Source organism: Hylobates moloch, unplaced genomic scaffold (assembly GCF_009828535.3).
Source record: "Hylobates moloch isolate HMO894 unplaced genomic scaffold, HMol_V3 SCAFFOLD_15, whole genome shotgun sequence".
In the NCBI taxonomy this organism is placed as follows: domain Eukaryota; kingdom Metazoa; phylum Chordata; class Mammalia; order Primates; family Hylobatidae; genus Hylobates; species Hylobates moloch.
This window is the reverse complement of record NW_026652290.1, coordinates 29,214,165-29,241,992: the sequence shown is the minus strand read 5'-3', so window position 1 is coordinate 29,241,992 and position 27,828 is coordinate 29,214,165. Positions and strand designations below refer to the sequence as shown.

The window sequence follows — 27,828 nt, the reverse complement described above, 5'->3', positions numbered from 1 at the left end:
CTTTAAAAGAGCCTGAAAACCACCTCTGGTTTTGCTCTCATGTTCCAGGCGTGGAGGAAATAGCCCTTGGTGCTCACAGATCTGAGTTGCGATTTGAGGTAGTTGTTCCCCAGCCTCTAACTGTCCTTAGAAAATCATCCCATCCGCAGGCTAATTTCTTCTGGCCCCTTGATATAAATTTGTGATTCTCTTAGATTATCTTAGAGGTACTACAGGAAGTAACACAATTCAAAGCTACAGTTCTCTGAGCTGCAGTTTTGTTTTGTTTTTTAGCCTTAACAATCTTTTTAATGACTAAGATGGGCCCTAAAAACATACTAACAAAAAACTCTCGGCCCCAGGCTACTTGGAGTAGAACTCTGCCTTCTCATTTGCCATTTGTCTCTGTTACAGGAAATTCAATATCGTTTGCCTGAAAATAAGTGGTTTCACAACTTGCTGTTGTTTTCAGATTTTACAAATGAGCAGAGAATACGGTTTTGGTGTCCTGCTACAAAAAGACATCGGTCAGTAACGAGCAAGATGTGGAAAAATGAGAGAAGGGACACATTCGACCCTGGAGAGTTCAATGGCTGCTGAAGCTGTGTGCTTTTCCCTGCTGCAAGGCCTTTCTGTGTGTGACGTGCATGGGAGCAACTTGTTCGTGGGTCATCGGGAATACTAGGGAGAAGGCTTCATTGCCCCCAGGGCACTTCACAGAGTGTGCTGGAGGACTGAGTAAGAAATGCCACCCATGCCACCGCTTCTGGCTCCTGTGCTTTCCCTGAGCTGGGACCTTTAGTGGTGGCCGTTTAGCCACCATCTTTGCAAGTTGCTTTGGGTAACATTGGGTCCTGGGTCTTTCATGGGGTGATGCTGGGCTGGCTCCCTCTTGGTCTTCCCAGGCTAGGGCTGACCTTCCTCGCAAAGAGGCCAGGTGCAGGTCGGGAATGAGGCTTGCTGAGAGGGGCTGTCCAGTTCCCAGAAGCCATGTCAGTCTCTGAGGGCTTCCTTTGGGGCCGGGAAATTGCGGGTTTGAGGATAGGAGTTCGCTTCATCTTCCACTCGTAAGTTTCTCAGCTCCCATTTCTACTCTCCCATGGCTTAATTCTTCTTTCATTTTCTGTTCTTTTTATACAAATGTCTTAGTTGTACAAATAAAGTCCCAGGTTAACGATAACAAACGGCTCCTGTGACATAAACGTGCGAAAGCCCATCTACAGCAAAGATATCAATGCTCAGTGGAACAGAAACCATAAGGATAAAATTTGTACATCCTCCTTTTGCACCTGAGATCCTCATTTGCCCGACGTTGTAGGTGTGGACAGTCCTAGGGAGGCTAGGAAGCGCCCAGGGCACCCAGAGCCAGGCTGCAGGTGCCTCAAGCCCATCTCCCAGCCCACTCCCAAGCTGAACTAGCACGTGTTCATTTCTACCATGGGTTGAACCCTGGTAGGAATCCCTGGCTTCAAGTCAGGCATGCACCAAAGAGAAGGTAGGAGGCATGAGGGGTTCTGTCACGTGTCCCTTCATATTCTTGTCGATTCTTAGCCTTGACAGTTGGAGAAGGAAAAAGCAGGGAGAAAGTGCTAAGCAAGAGTGGAGAGTGAAGAGCAGGACCTCGTGCCTGGGTTTGAAAATGTGCCTGAGTCCCATCTTAGCCGCCCCCTACCTGAGCTTTAGCAGCCTAGGAGCTATCGCACCATAAAACACTGCAACCTGAGGCTGCATTAACAGAAGCACCATGTCCAGGTCCAAGGAGAATCCAGCCTCACCTGGTTTTCCTGGCCAGCTCAAAGAAGGACATTGACAAATCAGGTTATGTTCAGTTACCTGTGACAACCACAGAATGTAAGAAATGTTACAAAAAAACAGGAAAGGAAAGACAACTCTGGGGAAGGGGCAGTGCAACCTTCTCCTGGCATCTGGGGTGTGGCCGCAGCAGAATGAGGTGTGGTGGGTGGAGTTAGTAAGGCATAGATGCAGTGTTACTGGAAGGAGGGCCTTGAGTGTAAGTTGTCCAGGTCCTTGGCATTTTGAACAAAGAATTGAACAAAACACACAAAGTAATAAAGGAATAAAAGCAGCAAAAGGAGGAATTTGTTGAAGTGAGAAAGCACTCCACATGCGGGGAGTGGACCCTAAGCCGACAGCCCATGGGCCCAATTGCAAAGTTTTCTGGGTTTTAAGTACCCCTTTTGAGGTCCCTGTTGGCTACCCCTCATCTGGGTGAAGGATTTGGTCCGTGGCTAATGAAAGGCTGAGGTGAATTGACGCCCTATGTGGATGAAGGGATGGCCCGTGCTTGGCCTGTGGTCAATCCAGGGCAGTCTCCCTTTCCATCTGAGACGAAGTGGAAGGGGGAGGGTTGTAGGGAGAGTAGCCTTTGATCCTTGGTTACTCAGTTTGGGGAGATGGGGTTTTTCCTTTTGGTTTACGTTAATTGGCCTTAGATGGCCTGCCCCCAGACCCAGGTGTTTTCTGTTTGATCCAGCTTTGAGAAGTCAGCACAAATTGGCCTCAGATTCCCTGCCCCCAGACCTAGGTGTTTCTCCTTGATTCAGCACGAATTGGCCTTAGATTCCCTGCCCCTAGACTCTAGTCTCCTGCCTCAGCAAGAGGTGTTCTAAAGAAAGAAAAGCTCTGCCCATCAGCTCTGAGGACAAGGGACAGGCTGCCTTCCAAGGCTGAGGGGAGGGGTGAAAGAATTGGGGTCAGCTGGACCAGACTCCTCTAGGGTTCATGTTTCAGGTGGGCCCCTCACCTGGGCCATCACAAACAAATAAGAGATTAAGGCCTGCAGTGCACACAGTCTGCCCTCCTTGAAGGCTCACACCCAGTGCGCAGCGGAAGTAAGAATAGGCCGCAAGGCCCCTTGTCCCACTGCAGGCTTTGAAATTTGACCGTCTCCCTGCTGCTGTCTTTGCAATTGCATGTACTTGTTTGCAAGTTCTCATGGGGTTGGGCTGGGGGCAGGGGTGGTTTGCTCTCCTCCGTCAGTTTTCTGTGCAGCAGGCACCTGCCGAGGCAGGCTCAGCTCCGGCCGCCCAGGGAGCTGGAGCAGGCTGGGCTGCCAATGGTGGGGGCTGCGGTGAGAAGGTCTGCACCCAGCACCTGACTTTTGTTTGAAGAAGGAACTGAGCTGCTACTACATTCTATAGGGCTGTTATGATGAAATATGCCCCCCAAACTCCATCCAGCTATCTTTTGACTAGCAATTCTACTTGTTGGCATTTATCTGAAAGAAACACACCAAAAAGTGGCATGCACAAAGAAATACGCATCAGATTGTTCCTCCTAGTGCTGCTTACTAGCTAAAAATGGGAAATAATCAAAATGTCCATCAAAAGGGACTGGTCAGATAAATTCAGATACAGTCTAATAGGGGGTTTAGGCGGCTGCTAAGGAATGAGCTAGATCCATATATGCTGATATCAAATGATGGTTATAAATGCATGTATTTTTAAAACATCTGTATAGATTATTCTTAATACAATATATGGCGCAATACGTGGTCACTGTTAAAATTCAAGCACAGAAGAAAACAAGCAAAACAAATATATGTTGTTAGAAGTTAGGATACAGTTACCCTTGGTCCAGTGGTGGTCATTAGGAGGGAGCGTGAGGTTTGAATGTGAGCGTTTCTGCTTCTCAATCTGGGAATCACTTATATGAGTGTGTTTCATTAGTAAAAGTCATCAAGCTGTACACTCAGATATACTGACTTTATAGCTATGGATATAGATGTAAATTATACTTCAAGAAAGAGATTTTTTAAAATCCAAGTACAGAATATTGTAGAAATGTGTAAAATTGGTATTTAGAAGTTTCTTCAGCCAGCACGTGGGATCACAGATCACGCCTGTAATCTCAGTACTTTGGGAGGCCCACACAGAATGATCACTTGAGCTCAGGAGTTTGAGAGCAGCCTAGGCAACATAGGAAGACCTCGACTCTACAAAAAGTTTTTAAATTTTTTCTGGGCACGGTGGTGCTTGCCTGTAGTCCCAGCTATTAGGGAGGATGAGGTGGGAGGATCTCCTGAGCCCAGGAGTTTGAGACTGCAGTGAGCTGTGATCACGCCACTGCACTCCAGCCTGGGCAACAGAGCGAGACCTTGTCTCAAAAATAAATTTTTTCCAAAAAAACTTTCTTGGTTTTTTTCTTCCCATATTTTTTAAAACATAAAATTGAAATCTCGAGAATATAATACATAAAATAGAGAATATAGAAAATTAAATCTTCTAATATTGTTCTGCAAATTTGATCTTTTTTCTCTAATAATAAATCAAGGCCTCTGGGTATATTTGTTTGTATATGTACAGGAAAAGGTCTGTAAGGATTTACTTTTAGCTGTTAATGGCAGTTACTCTGGGGAATTTCCACTTCTGCTTTGTACAGTTCCTTGTGTGAATTTTTACATCATGTATTAATTTTGTAGTTGGGGAAAAAGCAATTAAAAGTTTGGAAAAAAAGAACCTCTGACCATTGTTATAATAAGAAATTGGAATCAATAAAAATATCCACAAATGAAAGATTCATTCATAAGTTAAAAAAATCTGAACCATGGAAACCATGGTGAGACAGGTCTGAGGTGGCCAGACAGCACAGCCTGGGTCTTTACCAGCTGTAGACTTTGGGTGAGCTACATTTGCAATTGCATTTACTTGTCTGGAAGTTCACATGGGGCTGGGCTAGCGGCAGGGGTGGTCTGCACTCCAGCAACCTTAGGTGAGCCTGGGTTCTCTGCCCTGAAGGAGAACATCTATAGTACTTCCCTTTCTGTGTTTTTCTGTGGACCTTAATGGGTCTAGGAGCAGCACTGGTATTCCCCTCTCCCCCAGCCCCCTTCCTCTCAGTGGGAAGTAGCCTGCAGGTGTGGAGCCCACCCGGGCCTGTTCAAAAGAAGAAGGGGGGTCCTACACCACCCCCTCCCTTTCATCCTTACTCATCCCCGCCCCCGCCCCGCAGCTTGTGTCTCTACCTGTAGGAAGTGGGCAACTTGTTTTCAGAAAGTGATCCCCGACCCCGCGTGGGCTGCAAAGCTGATCCGAATCTACCACCTAGTCAAAGGGAAAGATAGAAAGAGCCCTGTCTTCAGAGGCCTTCCAAGGTTGTGGAGGGCAAAAGATATTTCCTCTGTCGCTTCTTGGGAAACCTCCTTCAATGCGTCACTGACACTCCCGAGGAACCGTGAGTCACTGGTTCCTGGAGTCCTCCCAGTTACATAATTCAAACAGAAGGAAACCATATTCCCCAGCCCTGCATCGGTTTGAGATTCACAGAAATATGCACGACACGTGTGATTCCTGTAAAGCTGAAAGCAGAGGTGCTGAAAAAGGCACTTATATCCTGCACAGTACTGTTGGCTCTCCTGGATCCTGCTTTTCCCATTAGTTTACTGCCTTTCACATGCGAGTACCTTTTTAAGAGCTTTGCTTAGACTTCTAAATTTGAAAGGAAACCATGTCCATTCCTTTATGTAATTTTGTTGTTGTTTGAGACAGGGCGTTGCTCTGTCACCCAGGGTGGAGTGCAGCGGCGCACTCATGGCTCACTGCAACCTCTGTCTCCTGGGCTCAAGCGATCCTCCCACCTCAGTCTCCTGAGTATCTGGGACTATAGGCATGCACTACCACACCTCGCTCATTTTTTTATATTTCTCATAGAGATGGTGTTTCCCCATGTCACCCAGGCTGGTCTTGAACTCCTGGGCTCAAGCAATCCATCCGCCTCGGCCTCCCAATGAGATTACAGGAATGAGCCACAGCACCTGGCCTTTTCATGCATTTTTAATTGTAGACCATTTCCACTCCTGTCCCCATTTATGACTGAACTAATACCCACAACTCTGCACTCAATTCTCCTCTTCCTTGTGGGGGGTGTGTGTGTGTGTGTACAGTGCTCTGTTGCCCAGGCTAGTGTGCAGTGGTGCCATCAGGGCTCACTGCAGCCTTGACCTCCCTGACTCAAGCGAGTAGCTGGGACTACAGGCGTGCACCAGCATGCCCAGCTAATTTTTTTTATTTTTAGTAGAGATGAGGTCTCACTATGTTTGTTGCCCATGCTGGTCTCAAACTCCTGAGCTCAAGTGATCCTCCCACCTTAGCCTCCCGAAGTGTTGGGATTACAGGCATGAGCCACCATGCCCAATCCCTTAAGTTTCTTGATGCCAGTTCAAATGTGTCTATTTGGGGAAACTTCTGTGTGCCCAGACAGCCCTGTGCTGGGACTAGGGGTGTGGCATGGCCAGGATAGACATAGTTGGGCCCCCAGGGCTCTTGCTCACAGCCTCTCGGCCTCAGTTCCCTCTCTACTAGCCCAGGGCCAAGGCCTGTGGGGGTCCTCTGGCTCTTTCCTGCCACCTGTACAAATCACTCCTAAGCCTGAGGCCAGAATTGAAATGAATGAATGAACAAAGCAAAAGGCTCTGATAGAAGGTCCTTAGGCCCCCACAAGCTGGGAGCACAGCCCTCCCTCTCTGCTGCCCCTCCCAGCACCTCCCCTGCTGGCTCCCCCGCCCACCCACCCACCTTTCTGTGCTCCTCAAGGCTGTGAGGACCACTTGGGATGTTTACTTTGCCAAGTACAATGGACAATCCCCTTAGAGAACCGAGTTCAACAACTCAGATCTCAATCAGGCATGTGTTTCAGGCACTAAAGATTTGGCTCAGAAGATGTCCCTAACCCCATGGCTTTCATTCTCACGGCTGGGGGGACACAGGCCCAAGGCTGGCACTTGCATGGCTCCAAGAGTGAGTGGCCTCAGTGCCTCACTGGCTGCAGCCTCGTGCCAGCCCCAGACAGACAAGAGAAAGACCTGGGTGATGCCAACACAAGCAGAGGGCATGGATTGCCTTCTCAAAAAAGTTGTATTTTGCTGGGAGTGGAGTTCACAGCCTCTCACAGATTTTGTGGAGGTCTCTGCGGTTGGGTGAGGGCAAAGTTATGAGGGGAAGATGTGAGGTGGTGTTGGCGGAGGGGTGGAGGCCCCTCTTCCCCACACACCCCCGCCCCCCAGCACCCCTTCAGCATCCTGCGAGTGTGAAGCTGCCTGCTGGGCTAGGCCTGCTGTCTGGGCAAGACCAGGCCAGGCAAAAGGGAGGCCATGACTCCCACCCCTCCACCCTCACCTCAGCCTCAGCCAAGTTTGGGGGACATGGGGAGGGGAGAGCAACAGTAGATGTGATCAGCACAAAAGGTAGGCCTGCCTTCAGATCACGAAGGCTCTAGCTGGGCCAGGGCAGAAGATGAAGTTTGGGTCATCCCCCCTTCTATCCGAGTACCTATCCTGCAGCCACACTGATGCTGCTGGTTTGGAAACAGGGAGGTAGGGCGGCTTCCACAAGACAAGCAGGCTTTGGTTGAAGTCCTTTTTTGGGCCCTGCTCAAAGCCCAGCTCCCTAGAAACTCAGAAAGCCATGTTGGGTGGTCTATCTTGTGGTGTAGGGGATGAGGGAGGAGAGAAGAAAGGCTCACAGTGGCTCAGACCAGAGCCAGTGCTCACTCTGGCAGTTCCAGCTTCCTCCGTCAGGAAGTCCACCAGCCCCACCCAGCACAGAAAGGAGCTTATCAATGGGAGAAGGAGTAATACTGTCGGCCTTTTATCTCTGTAATTTCAGAGTGCGCCTGTGTGTGCTTCTGTGTGTGGCAGGCGATTTGGTGGGGCGGGTGCAGGGGAACGTTTGTCTTTCTTTCTTTTTTTTTTTTTTTGAGACAGTCTCGCTCTGTTGCTCAGGCTGGAGTGCAGTGGCATGATCTCGGCTCACTGCAACCTCCGCCTCCAGGGTTCAAGCGATTCTCCTGCCTCAGCGTCCCTAGTAGCTGGGATTACAGGCACGCACCATCATGCCCAGCTAATTTTTGTATTTTTTAGTAGAGACGGGGTTTCACCATGTTGGTCAGGCTGGTCTCGAACTCCTGACCTCATGATCCTCCTGCCTCGGCCTCCCAAAGTGCTGAGATTTCAGGTGTGAGCCACTGTGCCCAGCCTGGAACATTTGTCTTATACATTTTTCCTAGTCATTGTGACATACAGGGCTGTTCAATGGACAGCTATCCCACGTTTGAGCCTGGTCAGATGCTCCTGATGGTAACTCCAAACCTCCCAACCCTCTCCCCCGCACTGCCTTTAATATCCAAGCTCAGTTAAGACCTTTGTCCGTGTCTGCGTCTAAGAGAAGAAGGCTGATTCACACGTTCTCATTTCTTCTGCCATGACCTCTACACCAAAATCTTTTTCACAGCATGAGTTATGACCCTGGCATGGTTAAGCATACATTTTCCAGAAAAATAATAATCTGTCATTTGCATACAAATGTCACTGAGTGAGTAAAAATGTAAAACAGTGATGCTGCTCACTGCTGGAAAGCTTGTGGCCAAGTGCACACAGGTGTTGCTGATACTGTGATAAGCGAGCGCTACAGCCTTGTGGAAAACAGGTGGGTACCATCTAGTAGTGTTTAATATGAATCAGGGACTGTCACTCAGCACTCCTGGGAATAGGTCCCCGGGAAAGTAGAAGCATCATTGCATCAGAATAAATATACAAAGATGATTCTATCAATATTGTTTGGACAAAATAAAAATGGGAAACAACCCCAAGTTAATCAATAGGGAATCATTTAGTAAGTTGCTGTCTATCTATACCCAAAAATATCTTGTAGCCATCAAAACAATGACTTAAAAAGAATGATTTGGCCGGGCACGGTGGCTCACACCTGTAACCCCAGCACTTTGGGAGGCTGAGGGGGCGGATCACGAGGTCAGGAGTTTAAGACCAGCCTGGCCAAGATGGTGAAACCCCATCTCTATTAAAAATACAAAAATTAGCCAGGCATGGTGGTGCATGCCTATAGTCCCAGTTACTTGGAAGGCTGAGGCAAGAGGGTCACTTTAGTCCAGAAGTTTGAGGTTACAGCAAGCCACTGCACTCTAGCCAGGGCAACAGAGCAAGGCTCTGTCCCCATTGCTCCCCAAGAAAAGGAAGGAAAGAAGGAAGGAAGGAAGGATGGAAGGAAGGAAGGGAGGGAGGGAGGGAAAAAGAGGGAGAAATGGGCGGAGGGGAAAAGGTGAGACAGAAAGGGAGGGAGAGAGAGGGGAGGGGAAGGGAGGGTGAGGAGGGGAGAGGAGACTAGAGGAGGGGAGGGGAGGGGAGGGGAGAGGAGAGGGCCGGGTGTGGTGCCTCACACCTGTAATTTCAGCACTTTGGGAGGCCGAGGTGGGCCATCACCTGAGGTCATGAGCTTGAGATCAGCCTGGCCAACATGGCAAAATTCTGCCTCTACTAAAAATACAAAAATTAGCCAGGCATGTAATCCCAGCTACTCGGGAGGCTGAGGCAGAGAATCACTTGAACCTGGGAGGCAGAGGTTGCAGTGAGCCAAGATCATGCCACTGCACTCCAGCCTGGGCAACAGAGTGAGGCTCCATCTCAAAAAAAAAAAAAAGTAGATTAACTTGACAACACTGCCAGAGTGTACTATTAAGGAGGAAAAGCAGGATGCAGGGAAGTATTTAAACTATCCTTTTTTGTAACGCAGGAAAGCATCTTCATGTCTGTAGCTGTGTGCCTGTGCCTATGACCCTGTGAGGAGGCTGCAGCAAGAGGAAGAGTGGAGGGGAAAGGGTGAGAGAGAGAAGGAGGGAGAGAGAGAAGAGGAGAGGAGAGAAGAGGGAAGGGAAGGGAAGGGGAGGGGAGGGGAGGGGAGAAGAGGGAAGGGAAGGGAAGGGGAGGGGAGGGGAGGAGAGGGGAGGAGAGGAGAGGAGAGGAGGCCAGCGCTGACCATGAGTGTTAAAACAAAAACTTTCCCCTGGAAAAGGGATTCCTTTCATTTAAATAACAAGAGATCAAAACAAAAGTATTCCTCTTTTTATTTTTATTAACCTGTCTATTAAAATTCAATTTTATAATACATTGAAAAGCTCCTAAGAATCAATGTTTTTATTTATCCTTGCATTGCCTAATTCCCAAAAAGGATTTGGGGCAGCTTACAAAGCTCAACACACACAGGGAGCATTAAATTAGGCGGCAAACCAACAACAGAAGGGAGAGTGGGGGCAGGAAAAGTGGGCATCATAGTGGCTCACAACCTGAAGTGTCAGCATTTATTCCCCACTCAAGCAGGTTATTTGGTGCTGCATAAAAACCTCATGTGACGGTGCCCTTCCTCTTATTTGATATGATATCTCTTTTTTTTTTTTTAATTTTTTTGAGATCGAGTCTCTGTCGCCCAGGCTGGAGTGCAGTGGCATGATCTTGGCTCACTGAAGCCTCTGCTTCCCGGGTTCATGCAATTCTCCCACCTCAGCCTCCTGAGTAGCTGGGATTACAGGCACACACCACCATGTCTGGCTAATTTTGTATTTTTAGTAGAGATGGGGTTTCACCATGTTGGCCAGGCTGGTCTTGAACTCCCAACCTCAGGTGATCCACCCTCCTCAGCCTCCCAAAGTGCTGGAATTATAGGCGTGAGCCACTGCACCTGTCCTTTTCTTACTATTTTTAGTTTTATAATCACTCATGGTAATTTATTTTCTCCTCTGATATTTGCCTAAAATTACAATTCACCACCCCAGATAGAGTGTGCTGCTCTGGCTGTGGCTGTATGGTGTGAACACTCAAGCTTGTGAGATGAGACAGCACAATTAAGACCCTTTCCCACTCACTTATACCTTCCTTACAGCAGTGGAATTTGTTATTATAATGGCTAATTCCTACAGTTAAAAAGATGGCATTGCAAGCACAGGCACAATGAAGTTACTGACTTCCTGATCATTCTTTTCACTGTTTTCATTTTGGTTTTTTTCCTAAAAGTTTGAGAATAATACTTCTCTCACTCCCCCAGCCCCTAGTCTTTAATTTCTTATCAGAAAACTAGGCTGACTCCTCAGTCTGGGAGTCTCTGAGGCTGATCTTCAGTTTCTACTTTGACCACCCGTGTCTCCCTGGGGCAGGGGAGCTTCAGTGATCCCACAGCTTCGTTACTGGTTAGCCGTGTTCTGGCTTCTGGGTTTCTGTTGCCTCATCAGATGTCTCATTTTCCCCATCTGTGGGCCCTAGCAGAGGGAAAAATTGCAGAGATAGAGGAATGCAACTCACCTATTCTTTTAGAATCACAAGGAAAACATTTTCTTTCTCAAAGGCAAAAGTTTCTCTCTCCTCATGGGATTATCAGCTGCTAGATATTTGCTGATCAATTTTAAATTGCTGATTTCAATAATTGAAGTGATGCATGAATAGACTCCATTTGAACATGTGGATTACATGACAAATGTAGCATTCACATACATGGGGAAAGAATAGATTATAGAAGCCGGGCATGGTGGCTCATGCCTGTAATCCTAGCACTTCGGGAGGTCGAGGCAGGCAGATAACCTGAGATCAGGAGTTCAAGACCAGCCTGGCTAACATGGTGAAACCCGTCTCTACAAAAACACAAAAATTAGCCGGGCATGAAGTCTGAGGCAGGAGAATCTCTTGAACCCAAGAGGTGGAGGTTGCAGTGAGCCAAGATCGCACCACTGCACTCCAGCCTAGACAACAGAGCAAGACTCCGTCTCAAAAACAAACAAAAATCATAGATTATAACGAAAAGTGCTGAGACAATTGGTTAACTATTTGGAAAAAATGGAGTTTTAGCCCTTCATATCTGACACCAAAGGAAATTCTAAATGATTTAAATAAATAACGTTTCTTAAAAGGACAGAAACCAGAAATTTAGTAATTTAATTAATAATAAAATCTAATAAAATTTAATGCAAACTGGTTTCTAATATAAATTGGAATTATTAAAATAATAAACAAAAGGAATGCATTTTTTAATGGATTTTACCAGATTGTACCATAATATAACATTTCAGATGGATGAGAGTGCTGATAAATGGGCCCATTCATAATCCACTGCTGGGAGTCCAGGCTGGTCCCACCATTCTAGGGGCAATGTGGCAACACATATCTAGAGCCTCAACTTTGCGTATTTTTTTTGAACCAGCAATTTCACTTCTATGAATATATCATGAAAATATTCATGATATTATTGGTTATGCACAATAATAATAATAATATTTTTTTTTTTGAGACAGAGTCTCACTCTGTCCCCTGGGCTGGAGTGCAGTGGCACAATCTCGGCTCACTGAAACTTCCGCCTCCCAGGTTCAAGCAATTCTCATGCCTCAGCCCCCCGAGTAGCTGGGATTACAGGCATATGATACCACACCTGGCTAAATTTTGTATTTTTAGTAGAGATAGGGTTTCGCCATGTTAGCTAGGGTGGTCTCGAACTGCTGGCCTCAAGTGACTCGCCAAAGTGCTGTGATTACAGGTGTGAGCCACCATGCCCGGCCCCACAAGAATTATTAGTGGCAAAGACATGCATCAGAGTATTGTGAGCATATTGAAAATATGCTAAAAACTGGCTGGGCGCTGTGGCTCATGCCTATAATCTCAGCACTTTAGGAGGCTGAGGTGGGAGGATCACTTGAGCCCAGGAGGCTGAGGCTGCAGTGTGCCAGGATCGTACCACCGCACTCCAGCCTAGGTGACAGAGCGAGACCTTGTCTCGAAAAAAAGAAAAACATGCTAAAAACCTACGTATCTACCAGTAAAATAAATGAGAATACATCCATGTAAGGTAATAAATGACATTAAAATAATGCTGTGCAAGAATGTTTAATAAGTGGAAAGATATTCACAATGCATTATTAAATTTAAAAAGCAGATTATCAAATGTTATTCTATGAACCCAGCCCTGGGCAGAAGAGAAGAGGAATTATCTGTGTGTGAGAAACATGTGTTAAATGTCGTGGGGGAATGACAGCCGGTGGTGTGGAGGTAAAAGATTTACTGAAATAGTTGCAGGTAAAGGAAGGCAGAAGATTTATTAGAAAATATGTTGCCAGAGGGACAACGGGCAGGCAGCAGAGAGAAACTGACTGCAAGGAGACAAAGGCTTGCTGGCGATTTTACAGGGTAGTGTTTATGCCATCTGTTGAAGAGGGCTTTGTGTAGTATTAATAACACCAAGGTTTCAGTGAGCTAACTTGCAGCTGTCTGGCGAGAGTTACTTACTCGGGAGGGCTGTGTGTCCTGGACCATAAAGAAAGGCAGACTTGTTGCTTATCTGCTTTCTCTTTTTACTTTCCCTTGCTCCCACCCGCCTGACTCCCACCAGCCTGACTCCTTTTTCCCTAATTAGGAATCCACAGTAAACAAAATATTCAGAAAGAGCATATGCCAGCCGGGCGCAGTGGCTCACGCCTGTAATTCCAACACTTTGGGAGGCTGAGGCAGGTGGATTACGAGGTCAGGAGATCAAGACCATCCTCGCCAACATGGTGAAACCCTGTCTCTACTAAAATACAAAAATTAGCCGGGCATGGTGGCGTTCACCTGTAGTCCCAGCTACTCAGGAGGCTGAGGCTGAGGTGGGGGAAATTGCTTGAACACAGGAGGCGGAGGTTGCAGTGAGCCGAGATAGTGCCACCGCACTCCAGCCTGGGCAACAGTGCAAGACTCCATCTCAAAAAAAAAAAAAAAAGTAAAGAAAGAGCACATGCCAAAATGGTAACTCTGATTGTGGCAGGGATTGGTGCGGGGCAGATTACAAGTGATCTTTATCGTCTTGTTTATTCATGTGCAGTACTTCCATCTGTGTATTACACTGACCACCAGGCAAAACAACAATGCAATCTCTGTTTTGAAAAAAAAAAGCGTGTGTATGTATATATGGAGAAGATATAATGACAAGAAACAAATTACTGTTTTTAAAAGGTGATGAAGTGTTATTAGAGCAACTAGAGTAGGAACCCATTTTTAAGAGAGTAAAGGAATCCAGAAGATAATAAAGTAGAGGTTACGGGTTGCATCTTTGGAAGTAGGCCCATATGAATACTTTATTTTCCTCTTCTCTTTGCTTTTCTGTGTTTCTTAGATTTTTCCTTAAAAAGGCACATGATTTTGATAATAAGAAAATTATGTATTTTAAGCTGTACCTATTTAAAACCTACTTGCACAGAACTTCACACTTAACACATTGGCTGTGAATATCACAGGCTGGCCGTCTCTAGCTGCTTCCAGGGTTTCACTTCTCAGTGGCCAGAGCCACTCGAAAGTCCCCTTAACTTCAGAAGTGAGATTGTCAACAGCATCTCCTAGAGTTGAAAAACCTCCTCTGAACGGGAAACAAATCATCATCATCAAATAACAAAAATTTTCAAAAATTAAAATTTTCCAAAATATAAATGAGATTATCTACTTTATATATCTACGTTAAAAACTTCTCTATGGGTCCAGACACACACACACACACACACACACACACACACACGCACACACACACACACACAATTCTAGTTATTTTTAGAAAAGTTTTGCCCACAGTTGATCTCACTAAAAGTTTAAAGTGACCAGATGATCCATATCTTTACATGTTGTTTATTGACATTCACCCCCACTGGCCGGCCACCATCTTCATTTATTAAGCATTTGTTATGCGTTTGGTACTGTTCCATTTACCTGCATTATGTCAATTAACTGCTTATGCACGTACATACTCTTGCCATTTTATAAGCAGGTTACTAAGCCTAAACTCAGTCAAGTCACCAGGCAGGAAAGCAACACTATAAGGATAGGACTTTACTCAAATAGTGTATACCACCCACTGACACCTGGTGAGATGTCTTTGCCCCATCCCCCGTCACATGGGAACAAGAGCCAAGGCAGTTCAACTTCAGGTCCTGCACAAGTTTTCCTAGTCTGATCTATAAAGCCCCGGAGTTCATGATCACTGCATATAAGCTATGAGTTCTTCCTCTACTTTTGTGGTGGGTGAAACAGCAACAAACTGCAATTAAAATGCAAAAATCTTTGCAACTAGCAAAATATGATTAGTCTAGAGCTGTAGATCTCTATGTTGCAAAAAGAATTTAACGTCTAGCTAATTCAGCTTCCAAAATAAAACGTGAACACCCTTTACAGCAACGCTGCCCCATATTTGTCTACGCCACATTTTTTTTTTTTTTTCGAGGTAGGATCTTGCTCTGTGACCCAGGCTGGAGTGCAGTGGTGCCTTCTCGGCTCACTGCAACCTCTGCCTCCTGGGCTCCAGTGATCTTCCCACTTAGCCTTCTGAGTAGCTGGGACCACAGGCACATGCCACCATGCCTGGCTAATTTTTTGAATTTTTGTAGAGATGGGGTTTCACCATGTTGGCCAGGCTGGTCTCAATCTGGGCTCAAGCAATCCACCCACCTCAGTCTACCCATGTGTTGGGATTACAGGCATTAGCCACCACGCCAGGCCCCCAACCCACATTTAACTACCTCTCGTGACATAAAACCCGAACTCTCAGGGCAAGCCAATTCATGTTTAACTCTACCAGAAAGTTTTTTTTTTTTTACTCAAAAGAAGTCCTTGCAAGCTTCCAAGAGTCACTCAAAAACAAGTCTACTCAGTGGCTTACACTTGACCACAGTCTTAGCTGATGAACCAAGATGAACTCTTCGCTGCCACAAAATCCACAGTCAGCCAGGCACGGTGGCTCATGCCTGTAATCCTCACACTTTGGGAGGCCAAGGCGGGTGGATCACCTGAGGTCAGGAGTTGGAGACCAGCCTGACCAACATGGTGAAACCCTGTCTCTACTAAAAATACAAAAATTGCTGGGTGTGGTGGCGGGTGCCTATAATCCCAGCTACTCAGGAGACTGAAGCAGGAGGATCGCTTGAACCCAAGAGGCAGAGGTTGCAGTGAGCCGAGATCGTGCCACTGCACTCCAGCCTGGGTGACAGAGTAAGACCCCATCTCAAAAAACAAACAAACAAACAAACAAAAAAAAACAAGAAATTCACAGTCACGTCTACATGTGTGAACCACAGCCAATTCCAGTGCCCACTGTAATTCCACCCCTTTCGATCCTGCTAAGGAAGCCTCCCACAATGCACTTGGGCGAGAGCGACACTGTCTTCTACAGGAATAACCTTGAACCTGTTCTACTTTTTAAAAATGAAGTGAACATTTTTAGTAGCCACGCTTCACACCCAGCAGCAGCACAGTAAGGTATCTATGCAGGCAGGATTAAGATGGTCGTTAGGGTTCTTTCCAAGTGACAGGGCTCAGGTGATTCACCCAAGTCTGTGGCCACCCTTCCTGGGTCACCTCGTCTCCCATAGGTCTTTTGTTCTCCTGGCCCCAAACCTCCACTTCTTTCCACATTGTCAGAATCAATTGGTGGTTCCTGTTTCCTTCTCACTTACCGACCTGTACATGTCACAGATTCTCACATATTCCATTTGCAAGAAAGCCACTGTTTTAGAGTGGCTCTCTGTTTTGTTTTGATCGTTGAGAGGAGCTCGTGGGCATTATTGCTGCATCACCCACCACACAACTGGGGAGGTGTCGCTGGCTAAACAAAAGGCAGGGGTGACGGCTCCTCACCCCTGTGGCCCAGATGGACTCCTCTGACAACCGGGGCAGAGCTAGGAAGACGATACAGACTCTCATGTTGCCTGCACAGAGCTCCCCACAAGACCACACTTCCTCCCGGGCTTTGAAGGGTACATCAATATAAGACAAATGACACGTTCTAAAAAACCGCCTGCAAACACGGGCAACCTGAGCCTGCTTGGTCTGCAAATGTTTCAAGGCTCAGGGAGGCTGTCATGGATGTTTCCCCTGAGAGCTCCAGTGGCGGAGGTCTACACATTCAGGTAGGAGCTCCTGTTCATGTCCGAATGGCACCCCTGTCTCCTCCTGGTGCTCTCTGGAGCAGATGACACCATGCTGAGCATGCAGCCTGTTACAGTCAGGTAGGACAATAAAGAGTGGAGTGGCGGGCAGGAGGTGAGGCACGGGCAGTGGCCCTTCCTGAGGGCCTCCCATGCCCCCCTTAGAGCCTGCTGTTCAGACTTGGAGGTGGCAGCGAAGAACGGGTCCCAGCACTTATCTTTGCTCATGTTGCCGCTGCATACGCTTTCTGTCGACTTCTTCCGAGAGGTGTCTAGTGCAGTTATCACCCATAGGAGCCTGAGCCAGCTGCAGCTCCAGGACATTCACCTGGCTCAGTCTTTTCTCACCTGAGGGGTGCCTGGGTGCTGCCTGCCAGGGCAGCCGTTGTCTGATTCCAGCGTGATCACAGCAACCGCAAGCCAGCCACAAGCCTCTGTCTTTGTGTGCCTGGGGTTTACTGCGACCGTTGGGGATTCAAATGGGGTCAGATTGAAATGGGCAAAGAATCTTCTGAAGCCTGGACTCTTTCCCAAGGAAGTCAAAGGGAATAGCCAAGGAGGGGTTGGGGGACCGTGGAGGAGGGTGATCCGCACCCTCCACTCCCACAGCCCCTATAGCCCCCTAGTAGCGGGGAGTCAGACAGAGCTGCTGCCGTCCCCGGGACCACCTGCACACCTGCCCCTTTTATGTGGGGACGTTATGTAGGGCGGCCCCTCTCCAACCCCAGCAGCACACCCCCTACACCAACACCCAAGCTGCGTGGGACAGAACCAACAAGTTCACTTACCAAGGCAGATGCGCCCATCACCCCTGCTCTTTTCCCAGCCTCCTCATATGCCAGAGCCACCTTAGGAGCTGTGGAGGAAACTCCAGGGCCCATATAAATTGCTTAGAGCTTTGGAACCCACGCAAGAGATCCATCCTCAGGAGATACTAATCTGTGCCATCATCATTATTTATTGGCATTAGTTATGTGTTCTAGAACTAACAACAGAACAACCTAAGTGGCTGACTATAAAGAGGAGTTTCAATAAGCTGTGGTCATTTACTTGGTACACAAGTATTCAAACCTTAAAAACAGTGGTTCCAAAGATTCTGTTAGCGATTCAGGGAAGGTTTATATAATGAAGTAAAGGAAAAGCAGGACGTAGCACTGTGTTTATAGTAAGCAAGGTCGAGACAAGGCCTTGGGACAGAAGCACAAGAAAGCATCCCTGAGTGTGCTCTGGAGGGACTAGAACCTTCTTTACACCTCTGATGGTTAGCTCTCCTCCCCTCCCCTCCACCACAAGGCCTCCCTCTCTCTTCCCTGACCCGGGGCAGTGATGAAAAGCCCCCTCCCCCCAGGACCCCGGGAAGGGAATGGGTTGTGGGTTTGTGCAGGGGGAGGCTTTTTCTCTTTTCATCTGCTCATTCATTCAATCACAGATTTACTCTTCATTCCCTTAGTTGCTCTTTGGCCTGGAGCACGTAGCTTCTTGTACTTTGGCCTCCTAAAAATTAGAGGTAACAATTGCTTTCCTGTTGTATGTCCAGCACAACAGACACTGCACACACAGCCACCCGGCTCTGCACAAAGACACAGAACAAAGTGGGGGTTTCGGGCTGATTTGGCCACTTCCAGCTGTGTGCAAGGCAGCATTGATCTGAGCCTCAGCCTTGCTATCTGAGAAATGGAGCACCTCACAGCACCTGGCCCAGAAGGTCACATAGGTAAAAGTGTGGCAGAGGTTGTGCCCTGCACGAAGCATTGGCACTTGTTCCTCAGTGTTGACTGCAATCAGCCACAGCCCAGGGCCTCCTTCCCTGCTCTCAGGCCGGGCAGGGAGAAGAGGGTCCCTGCTCCAGCTCCCCGCTGCATCTAGAATGCACTCCAGCTCTCCCCAGTGCTGAGGCCTGCCATCTCCCTGCATGTCCCCCAGCACACACACACACACACACACACACACACACACACGCACACTGTACAAAGCCCCTTTCCTCCTCTAGCTCTGTCCCCCTCCTCTCTCTGCCTGGACCCTCTAGGGCTCCTCCTCAGTCTTCTCCAGGACCACTTCCCATCATCCTACAAACATGCAGCCTGTCCAGGAAGCCCCGGGGCGGTCTCTGTCACTGCACTTCCAGCACTTCTCACTCTCCGTCATTCTTTCTTCTCTGTGTTTTTCTTTGTTATCTCTGTCCACTACACCGTCCCCTTGAGAGATCACATGTGCTTCTTGAGCGTTGCTTAAACCTGCCTCGAACAGTGCCCGGCACACATGTGTAGGTGCACAGTCAATATCAAATCAATGAGGAAATGAACATTATGCTTACAATGAAAACAAATCAGGGCCTTGGTCCTTATCCTCAGAGAGCTTTTTAAAATGATTGTGCAGGCCGAGCCTGGTGGCTCACTCTGTAATCTTTGCATTTTGAAAGACTGAAGTAGGAGGATTCCTTGAGCCTAGGAGTTTGAGACCAGCCTGGGCAACATAGTGAGACTTCATCTCTACAAAAAATTAAAAAATTAGCCGGGCACCGTGGTGGGTACCTGTAGTCCCAAATACTCAGGAGTCTGAGATGTGAGGATCACTTGAGCCCAGGAGGTCAAGGCTACAGTGAGCCATGACCGTGCCACAGCAAACACCAACCAGCCTGGATGACAGAGTGAGACTGTCTCAAAAAAATCAATTAAATTTTTTTTAAGTTTTAAAAAATGATTGTGCAAAAAGGTAAATACAGTATGATTCTACATGTAGGAGGTACCAAGAGTAGTGTCTCTGAATTTGTCAGAGAAACTGAAAATAGCATAGCGGTTACCTGGAACTGGGGGAGGGGGAATGGGGAGTTGGTGCTTAATTGATACAGAGTTTTAGTTTAGGAAAATGAAAAAGTTCTGTGGATGCATGGTGGTAATGATTGCACAAAAATATAAATATACTTAATGCCACTGGAGTGTATACTTAGAAATGACTAAAATGGTAAATTTATGTTATGCATATGTTTTGCCACAATTTTAAAAATAGCTTTTAAAAATGGTTGTAGAGAAATATAAACACATTAAACAACTGCAGAATTATGAGACAACATATGAATAAGTGGCACCAACAACATGAGACAAGAAGTGGCACATACTGCTTGATTCTGGCCCCCAAAAAGTCCAGTGCTGAAGGCCATCTCTGGAGTGGAGTGTGGCTTTGCACTGAGCATTGCTCTCTGGGAAGGGAAGTGAGTTATTTTTAAGCTTTCCATTTGTAAAGGTGATATAACTGCAGTAATACACATGGCAAAAATTAGCCACTAGAAACAACAGCAAGGGAAACGCATCTTGGTGTATTTTCTTCTAATGTTTTAAAAACATTTGTTACATTTTGCATAGTTATAATCAGGCTGAATGTGTGTTTATATCAAGCATGCTGTCTGTGTTTTCCTTGTCAACCTTTCCATAGTTTTCGTAATTCTAAAACATCATCATGTTAATGCCTAAAATTATATTGAAGGCATTATCATTGTTTACTTAAATATTGCTTTATTTCTGAACATTTCCATTGCTTTTAACATTTAACACCTCTGTTCATACTCTATTGTGCCAAGACTAAGATTACAACCACTGGAGAAATGTTCCAGATTGGATTACTGAACATACAGGTATAAACATTTTGATAGCTTCTGATATTGCTTTCTGAGGTCATCATGACTCTCAACTGAAACAGATAACATCTTTTTTTTTTTCCTGCTGGGGTATAAGTGGAAAACATATTTTCAGCATGGATATAATTTTGTGTTAGAAGACTGCAGCACTTTAAAACTCTTTTTCCCAAGAGCTAAAGGAGAGTTGATGCTATAAACATGGCAGGAACTCAAAACACTGGGTACAGTCCCTGGTTCATCTCTGCCCTGTGTCTGGGGCAAGCCAGGGCAGGACTATTGGGAGCTGCAATCCAAGCACTGAGTTGCTCGGAGTTGCAGAAGGAGAAGCCACAAGGCAGACAGACAATACAGAACCTGAAAGAAGTGCCCAAGCCTGCGCCAGCCCTTCAAAATCAGAGAAGAGCGGGCCTCGAAAAGGAAAAGAAAGAAAGAAGGCAGAACGAGCTGGAGCGAAGGAATTAACCAGGGGGAAGAGAAGGGTGGAGGAAGCAGGGGGCTCAGAACACTCCCTTTGGAGAGGACAGGGTTTGTGGGGGCTTTCCCCTGCTGCAGCGGGGCTTTGCTAAAAGTGAAACTGTGATTTTCGGAGGGTTCTGAAGGCGTTCACCTAGTAAGGAAAATGTTCCATTTGGGGGTCCACACTGGGTTAAAAACAATGCCTCTGCCTGCTCTCAGTTATGGAGGCCCCCGAGTGTCTTCAGTCAACTCTGGGTGGTTCTGAGGCTGCAGCAACACCCGAACTCGGCCTGTGCCCCAACTCGGCCCAGGGCCTGAAGGAGCCCCAGTGTGATCTTAACTCAAGTGTGCCCGCAGGACAAGGCCCCATGTTGCTTCCCCACCACAATACAACTAAGAACAAAGCTCCCATCTGCTGGGTGCCTCACAGGCGCCAGAACTGTGCTGGGAGTTGTGTGTTCTTTTTCTCGTTGCTTTCTTAACGGCAGAACGAGGTGGATATTAGCAACTCCTTTAGCAGGGCTCAATGGCATCCTAGAAATCACACCGCATTTGATAAATCTGAAAGCTAGGATTCACCGCGGGCGGCCTGACTCCAACGCCTTGAGAATTTAAGGAGCAGCAGGCTTCATGAGTTTGATGAAAAACTTGGGAGAAGGCCAGTGTAACCTAATAAAAAGTCAAAGTTATTGGATTATTTGAAAAAAAAAAAAAAGTTGATCCTTTCAAGAGTACCTATATAAAAGGAGCACCTATATTCAAAGCCAGCTACATGGCCCGTGGTTCAGGAGAAGCGGAGAGTTGGGTCAGAAAAGATCGGACAGACAGGATGGCTCAGTAATTAGGGCTGGCACATAGCAGATCTGGGCTACCTGTGTGACTCTGAGCAAGTGAATTAACCTCTCTGAACCTTGAATATAAAACAAGAATAATGATAATATCTACCTCACACACGAGCATTAATAAAATAGTGCTTGTAGAGTGCATGGCACATAGTACTCAGTTAATGGTAGCTGCTAGCGTTGTTATCTTAATGATCACTGTTATTACATTATATTCTAGTCATTTTTGATATTTTTGAGACTAGCCTAAATCTCACCACTCAGGCTGCAGAAAGGATGTTTCACTAACCTTGGAAATTCCAGTACAGGCAAACCTCAGAGATATCTCAGGTTCAGTTCCAGATCACCACGATAAAGCAAATATCACAATAAAGCCAGTTACATATACTTTTTGGTTTCCCAGTGTACATAAAAGTTATGTTTACCCTATAAGGTAGTCTACTAAGTGTACAAAGACATTATGTCTGAAAAAACCAATGTACATGTCTTAATCAAAAAGTAATTTATTACCAAATACATGCTAAAATCACCTGAGCTTTCAGTGAGTCATAATTTTTTTGCTGATGGAGGGCATCTTGCCTTGATGTCAATGGGCGCTGACTGATCAGAATGGTGGTTGCCAAAGGCTGGCGTGGCTGTGCCAATTTCATAAAATAAGACAACGACAAATCTTGCCACATTGATTGACTCTTCCTTTCACAAAAGATTTATCTGTAGTATGTGATGCTGTTTGATAGCATTTTACCTACAGTAGAACAGCATTCAAAATTGGAGTCACTCTTCTCAAATACTGACACCTCTTTATCAACTAAGTTTATGTAACATTCTCCATCTTTTGTTGTCATTTCAACAATGTTCACACCATCTTCACCAGGAGTAGATTCCATTTCTCTTGAAATGGAATCTTTGCTCATCAGAGAGAATAAACTCCTCATGTGTTCAAGTTTGATCACGGGATTGCGACAATTCAGCCACATCTTCAGACTCCACTTCTAATTCTAGTTCTCTTGCTATTTCTACCATACTTGCAGTAACTTCCTCCACTGAAGCCTTGAACTCCTCCAACTCATCCAGGAGAATTGGAATCACCTGCTTCCAAACTCCTCTTAATGTTGGTATTTTTACCTCCTCCCATGAATCACAAATGTTCTTTGTTGCATCTAGAATGGTGAATCCTTTCCAGAAGGTTTCGCCCAGATCTATCAGAGGAATCATCATCTGTGGCAACTCTAGCCTTACAAAATGTATTTCTTAAATAATAAGAATTGAAAGTCAAAATTACTCCTTGGTCCATGTAAAATCAATGTTGTTTTACCAGTCATGAAAAACCATATTAATCTCCTTGTACATCTCCATCAGATCCCTTGGGTGACCAGGTACATTTTCAGTGAGCAGTAATATTTTGAAAGGAATCTTTTTTCCTGAGCAAGTCTCAACAGTGGGCTTTAAATATTCAGTAAACCATGCTCTAAACAGATGTGCTGTCATCCAGGCTTTGCTATTCCATTTATAGAGTATAAGGAGAGCAGATTTAGCATAATTCTTAAGGGCCTTAGGGTTTTTAGGATGGTAAATGAGCATTGGCTTCAACTTAAAGTCACCAGCTGCATTAGCCCCTAACAAGAGAGGGAGGCTGTCCTTTGAAGCCAGGCATTAACTTCTCTCTAGCTATGAAAGACCCAGTAGCATCTTCTTCCAATATAAGGCTGTTTTGTCTACATTGAAAATCTGTTGTTTAGCGTAGCCACCTTTGTCAATAATCTCAGAAAGATCTTTTGGATAACTTGCAGTGCTGCAGCACCTATTAGTTTCTATATTAGCACTTGCTTCTTCACGTTGCATTTTGATGTTAAGATGGTATCTTCCCTTAAACCACTTGAATCAACCAACCTCTCCTAGCTTCAAACTTTTCCTCTGCAGCTTCCTCACCACTTCGGCTTTCATAAAATTTAAGAGAGTTGGGACTTTGCTCTGGATTAGGCTTTCGCTTAAGGGAATTTTGTGGCTGTTCCGATTTATCGAGATCACTAAAACTCTCTCCATATCAGCAATAGGGCTATTTCGTTTTCTTATCATTCATGTGCTCACTGGATTAGTACTTTTAATTTCCTTCAAGAACTTTTTCTCTACCTTCTCAACTTGACTAATTATTTGACACAAGAGACCTAGCTTTCAGCCTATCTCCACTTTCAACATCCCTTCCTCACTAAATTTAATCAGTTCTAGCTTTTGATTTAAAGTGAGAGATGTGCAATTCTTCCTTTCCCTTGAACGCTTAGAAGCCATTGTAGGGTTATTAATTGGCCTAATTTTAATATTTTTGTGGCTCAGGGCATAGGGAGGCCTAAGGAGAAAGAGAAACAGAATGGCTGGTTGTGGAGCAGCCAGAACACATCCAACATTTATGGATGAAGTTCACTGCCTTACATGGGCATGGTTCATGGTGCCCTAAAACAATTAAAATAGTAACATCAAAAATAACTGATTACAGTCACCAGAACAGATACAATAATAATGAAAAAGTTTGAAGTATTGCAAGAATTGTTAAAAGGTGACACAGAGGCACAAAGTCAACACATGCTATTGAAAAATGGCATTGATAGATTTGCTCCATGCAGGGTTGCCATAAACTTTCAATTTGCTAAAAATACAACATCTGTGCAGCGCAATAAAAAATAAAGTGCAATAAACTGAGGTATGCGTATACTTCAAACAGTGCCTGGAACACAGCAGAGACTCATCACATACAGTTATTCTGTTAATTATGAATATATACTTTTTAAATTTATTTTTATTTTTTTATTTATTTTGAGATGGAGTCTGGCTCTGTCACCCAGACTGAAGTGCAATGGTACGGTCTCAGCTCACAGCAACCTCCATCTCCCAGGTACAAGCAATTCTCCTGCCTCAGCCTCCTGAGTAGCTGGGACCACAGGTGCCTGCCACCACGCCCAGCTAATTTTTATATTTTTCGTAGAAACGGGGTTTCACCATGTTGGCCAGGCTGGTCTCGAACTCCTGAACTCAGATTATCTACCCGTCTTGGCCTCCCAAAGTGCTGGGATTACAGGCATGAGCCACTGCACCCAGCCAGTGAATATATATTTTTAATATGTAATTACCTCCTCCCATGAATTATGAATTATACCAAATATAAAGAAAACTACTGAAGGTAATATACTAGCTTCAAGTTTATTTAGCAAATTAGCAGATTTGCTAAATAAATCTGTCAGATTTAGCAAATTTAACTTTTGCCAAATTTGCTTCAGTCTTTTATTTTAGGCAATAAAATGTTTGTGTTGAGACCCCTTCTTCACCCCCATTCCATCCTCCATACTGCATACCCTATCTTGAAATTTGTGGGCTCTGCCTTCAGGCTTTTTTTATACTTGTGATTCTCCTATTATGTAAGTATCTATAAACAATGACATAATAATGAATAATATATGGCATGTGCTTTTATTTTTTATAAATAATGTCAGACTGTATATGCACTTTTAAAATTTGCTTATTTCGTTCAACATATTTTTGAGATTTACCTGTGTTGATGCCTGTGGATCTAGTTCATTTATTGTGTCATATTTTATTAATGTATTACAATTTTATTAATTCCCCTTTATTAGATATTAGTTTGTAATTATTATTACAATTTTCCAATTTCTGTTGTTTGTGCCTCTGTGAACACTCTTGTACATCAAAGCTTCTCTGAGCAATGAACCTGGAAGTGGAAGTTCTGGGGCCAGAGCATCTCCATTTTTAATAGATATTTTTACTAGATATCCCAAATTATCTCCACGGCAGTTGTAACAATTTACATCCCCATCAGCATTGCATAACAGTTATTTGGCCATATTCTCCCTCATGCTTGATGTTATTGGTCTTGTTCATTTTGCTAATTTGAGTATAAAATGATATCGGTTGTTTTCATTTGCATCTCACTGATTCAATTAAGGTTTGGCATCTTTTTATTTGGATATTGGCTTGGTCACGTACTTTGCCCATTTTTAATTCTGCTGTCTTTAACTTATTACTTTGTGAGAGTCTGATATGTTATGGATAAAGATCTTCTGTTGCTTTTATGCACTGCAAATATCTTCTACTAATTTGAGACTCATCCTTTAACTTTGTATTGGTTTTTGCCCTGCATACTTTAAACAAATGTTTGAATGGTAACATCACACTTTTATGGCTTGTGCTTTTATATTTTGACCAAGAAATTCTGTTCCTTATCATGTCTTAAAAACACATTTTTAAAAAAAGTTTTGAAACTTTGCTTTTCATATTTATTCTATCTGGACTGTGTGTTTGTGAATGGTTTGAGATAGAGTTCAAGTTTTACGCTTTTCCCACACGAGAAGCCAATGTCACAGCACCAGTGATCGAATCCTTTACCCACGGGAGTGCCCAGCCATCTCCAACATGTTCACATCTGTATTTTCTAGGCCCCCTACTCTCTTTCATTGTTCTATTCGTGTTTAAATTACTAGAGTTTATAAATCATGATATGTGGAATAATGGGTCCCCCTCTTACCCTTCAGCAAAATTGTTCAGCTATTTTTGGCCCTTTATACTTCCATATGAATTTGATAATCAGCTTGTGAGGAAAATCTAGTTGGCATTTTGAATGCACTGGATCTGTAGATTAACTGGGGAAAACTGACATCTTCCTGAAGTTGAGTCTTCATGTCCATTATAACGTACCCCAGAGGAGAAGTTTCCATCAGAATAAATTCTCTAACATTTGTGACCGTCTTGTCTTCCAACCTGTGATGACAATAGCCACCCTACCTTACCACTCTCCTAAGAGAAATTTTTAAAGCATGGGGATGTCTCTGAAGTCTCCTGCAGCTATCGACCCATACATCCTTGATTCCAGATGGCAGAAAACTAATTTGCAGGTCAGACACTATTGAAATTCACCTTGATTAACCATGGCAATAAAATTGACAGTGATGCCCAAGAGGGAAGGATAAAACCCTTCCCTGCTTTCCCAAATGAGATTAACTTTGGGGAATAACTGAGCAGGTAATTCTCTGTGTGTGGTTTCCTCTTTCTGAGAAGAAATCAGAAGAAACAGAAACAGAGTTTTCTGGCTTTGAGATCCTGAATCAAATGTGGTTGGATCCTGTGGTAACCCTAGGCCTATCAAGTGCTGTATGCCTGGCTCTTTCTGTGTTGAATTTGACACAACATCTGACTCGACTGAGTCACAGAAAAAATCAGTCATTACTTAATAAGTAACCAACACCTTGACTTGATGCATGTATTGAGACTCTCTTGTTTTTCTTTTTGCAAGACCTCAAGGGGAAGGTATATCAGGAATCCTTGTCCCCCGATGCCTGCAGGATACCACAGCAATACTACAACCTCACAGAAGCTGATTGGCCCATGGATCCTGAAAATCATAGGCAAGAAGCACAGGTCCCAATGAGTGGATCTTTACCACTTTTACCAGATTCCTCCCTCCCACAGAGGGATCCTCCCACACACCCAGCAGAGACTTCTCTGCCACCACCAACCCCCCAAGTCATAGGGGGCTCAAGTTCTGCCCTGGTGAGCTGTGGCCCCCATCCTTGTGAACCCCAAAGAATCCACCTTGTGGAACCAAATGTATCCATCTTGAATAAACTTGCCCCAAATCCTAAGGGAACCATTGAGCTTGGCAAGTACTGGGGAACATCTTTGCTTCCTGCATCCCTAGCACCAGATCACCATGAGTATGGACCACCCATTTCAGAAGAGCCGCCAAATGCTGAGGTTAGAGAGGGTTACTTATGTCAGGCAGATGTTCTTTCCTTGTGAGGGAAAGCATTTTTAAGCTTCTTTGATTTTTAAAAATTTATTTTTATTTATTTATTTATATATTTTTGAGACAGAGTCTCACTCTGTCGCCCAGGCTGGAGTGCAGGGACTCGATCTCGGCTCACTACAACCTCTGCCTCCTGGGTTCAAGCGATTCTCCTGCCTCTGCCTGCTGGGACTATAGGCATGTGCCACCACACATGGCTAATTTTTGTATTTTTAGTAGAGACGGGATTTCACCATGTTTGGCCAGGTTGGTCTCGAACTCTTGACCTCAGGTGATTCAAACACCTCGGCCTCCCAAAGTGCTAGAATTACAGGTGTGAGCCACACATGCCTGGCCTACTTTTAATTTATTTTTTATTTTTGAGACAAGATCTCACTCTGTCACCC

General features: G+C 45.1%; 1 protein-coding gene across 3 annotated transcripts in view; it reads left to right on the top strand.

The window, feature by feature from the left end:
* Positions 1-27,278, top strand: part of CD8B (CD8 subunit beta) — a 47,329-nt gene extending 20,051 nt beyond the window's left edge. For 2 of the 3 annotated variants that reach the window (XM_032177124.2, XM_032177120.2), the window contains one exon: positions 26,930-27,278. In XM_032177124.2, the coding sequence (XP_032033015.1) occupies positions 26,930-27,014 (85 nt within the window). In that variant the 3' untranslated portion in view covers positions 27,015-27,278. Of the gene's footprint in view, positions 1-393; positions 515-26,929 lie in introns of those variants that run through there. The other variant, XM_032177119.2, reaches the window with a different exon arrangement.
* The last annotated feature ends 550 nt before the right edge of the window (positions 27,279-27,828 follow it).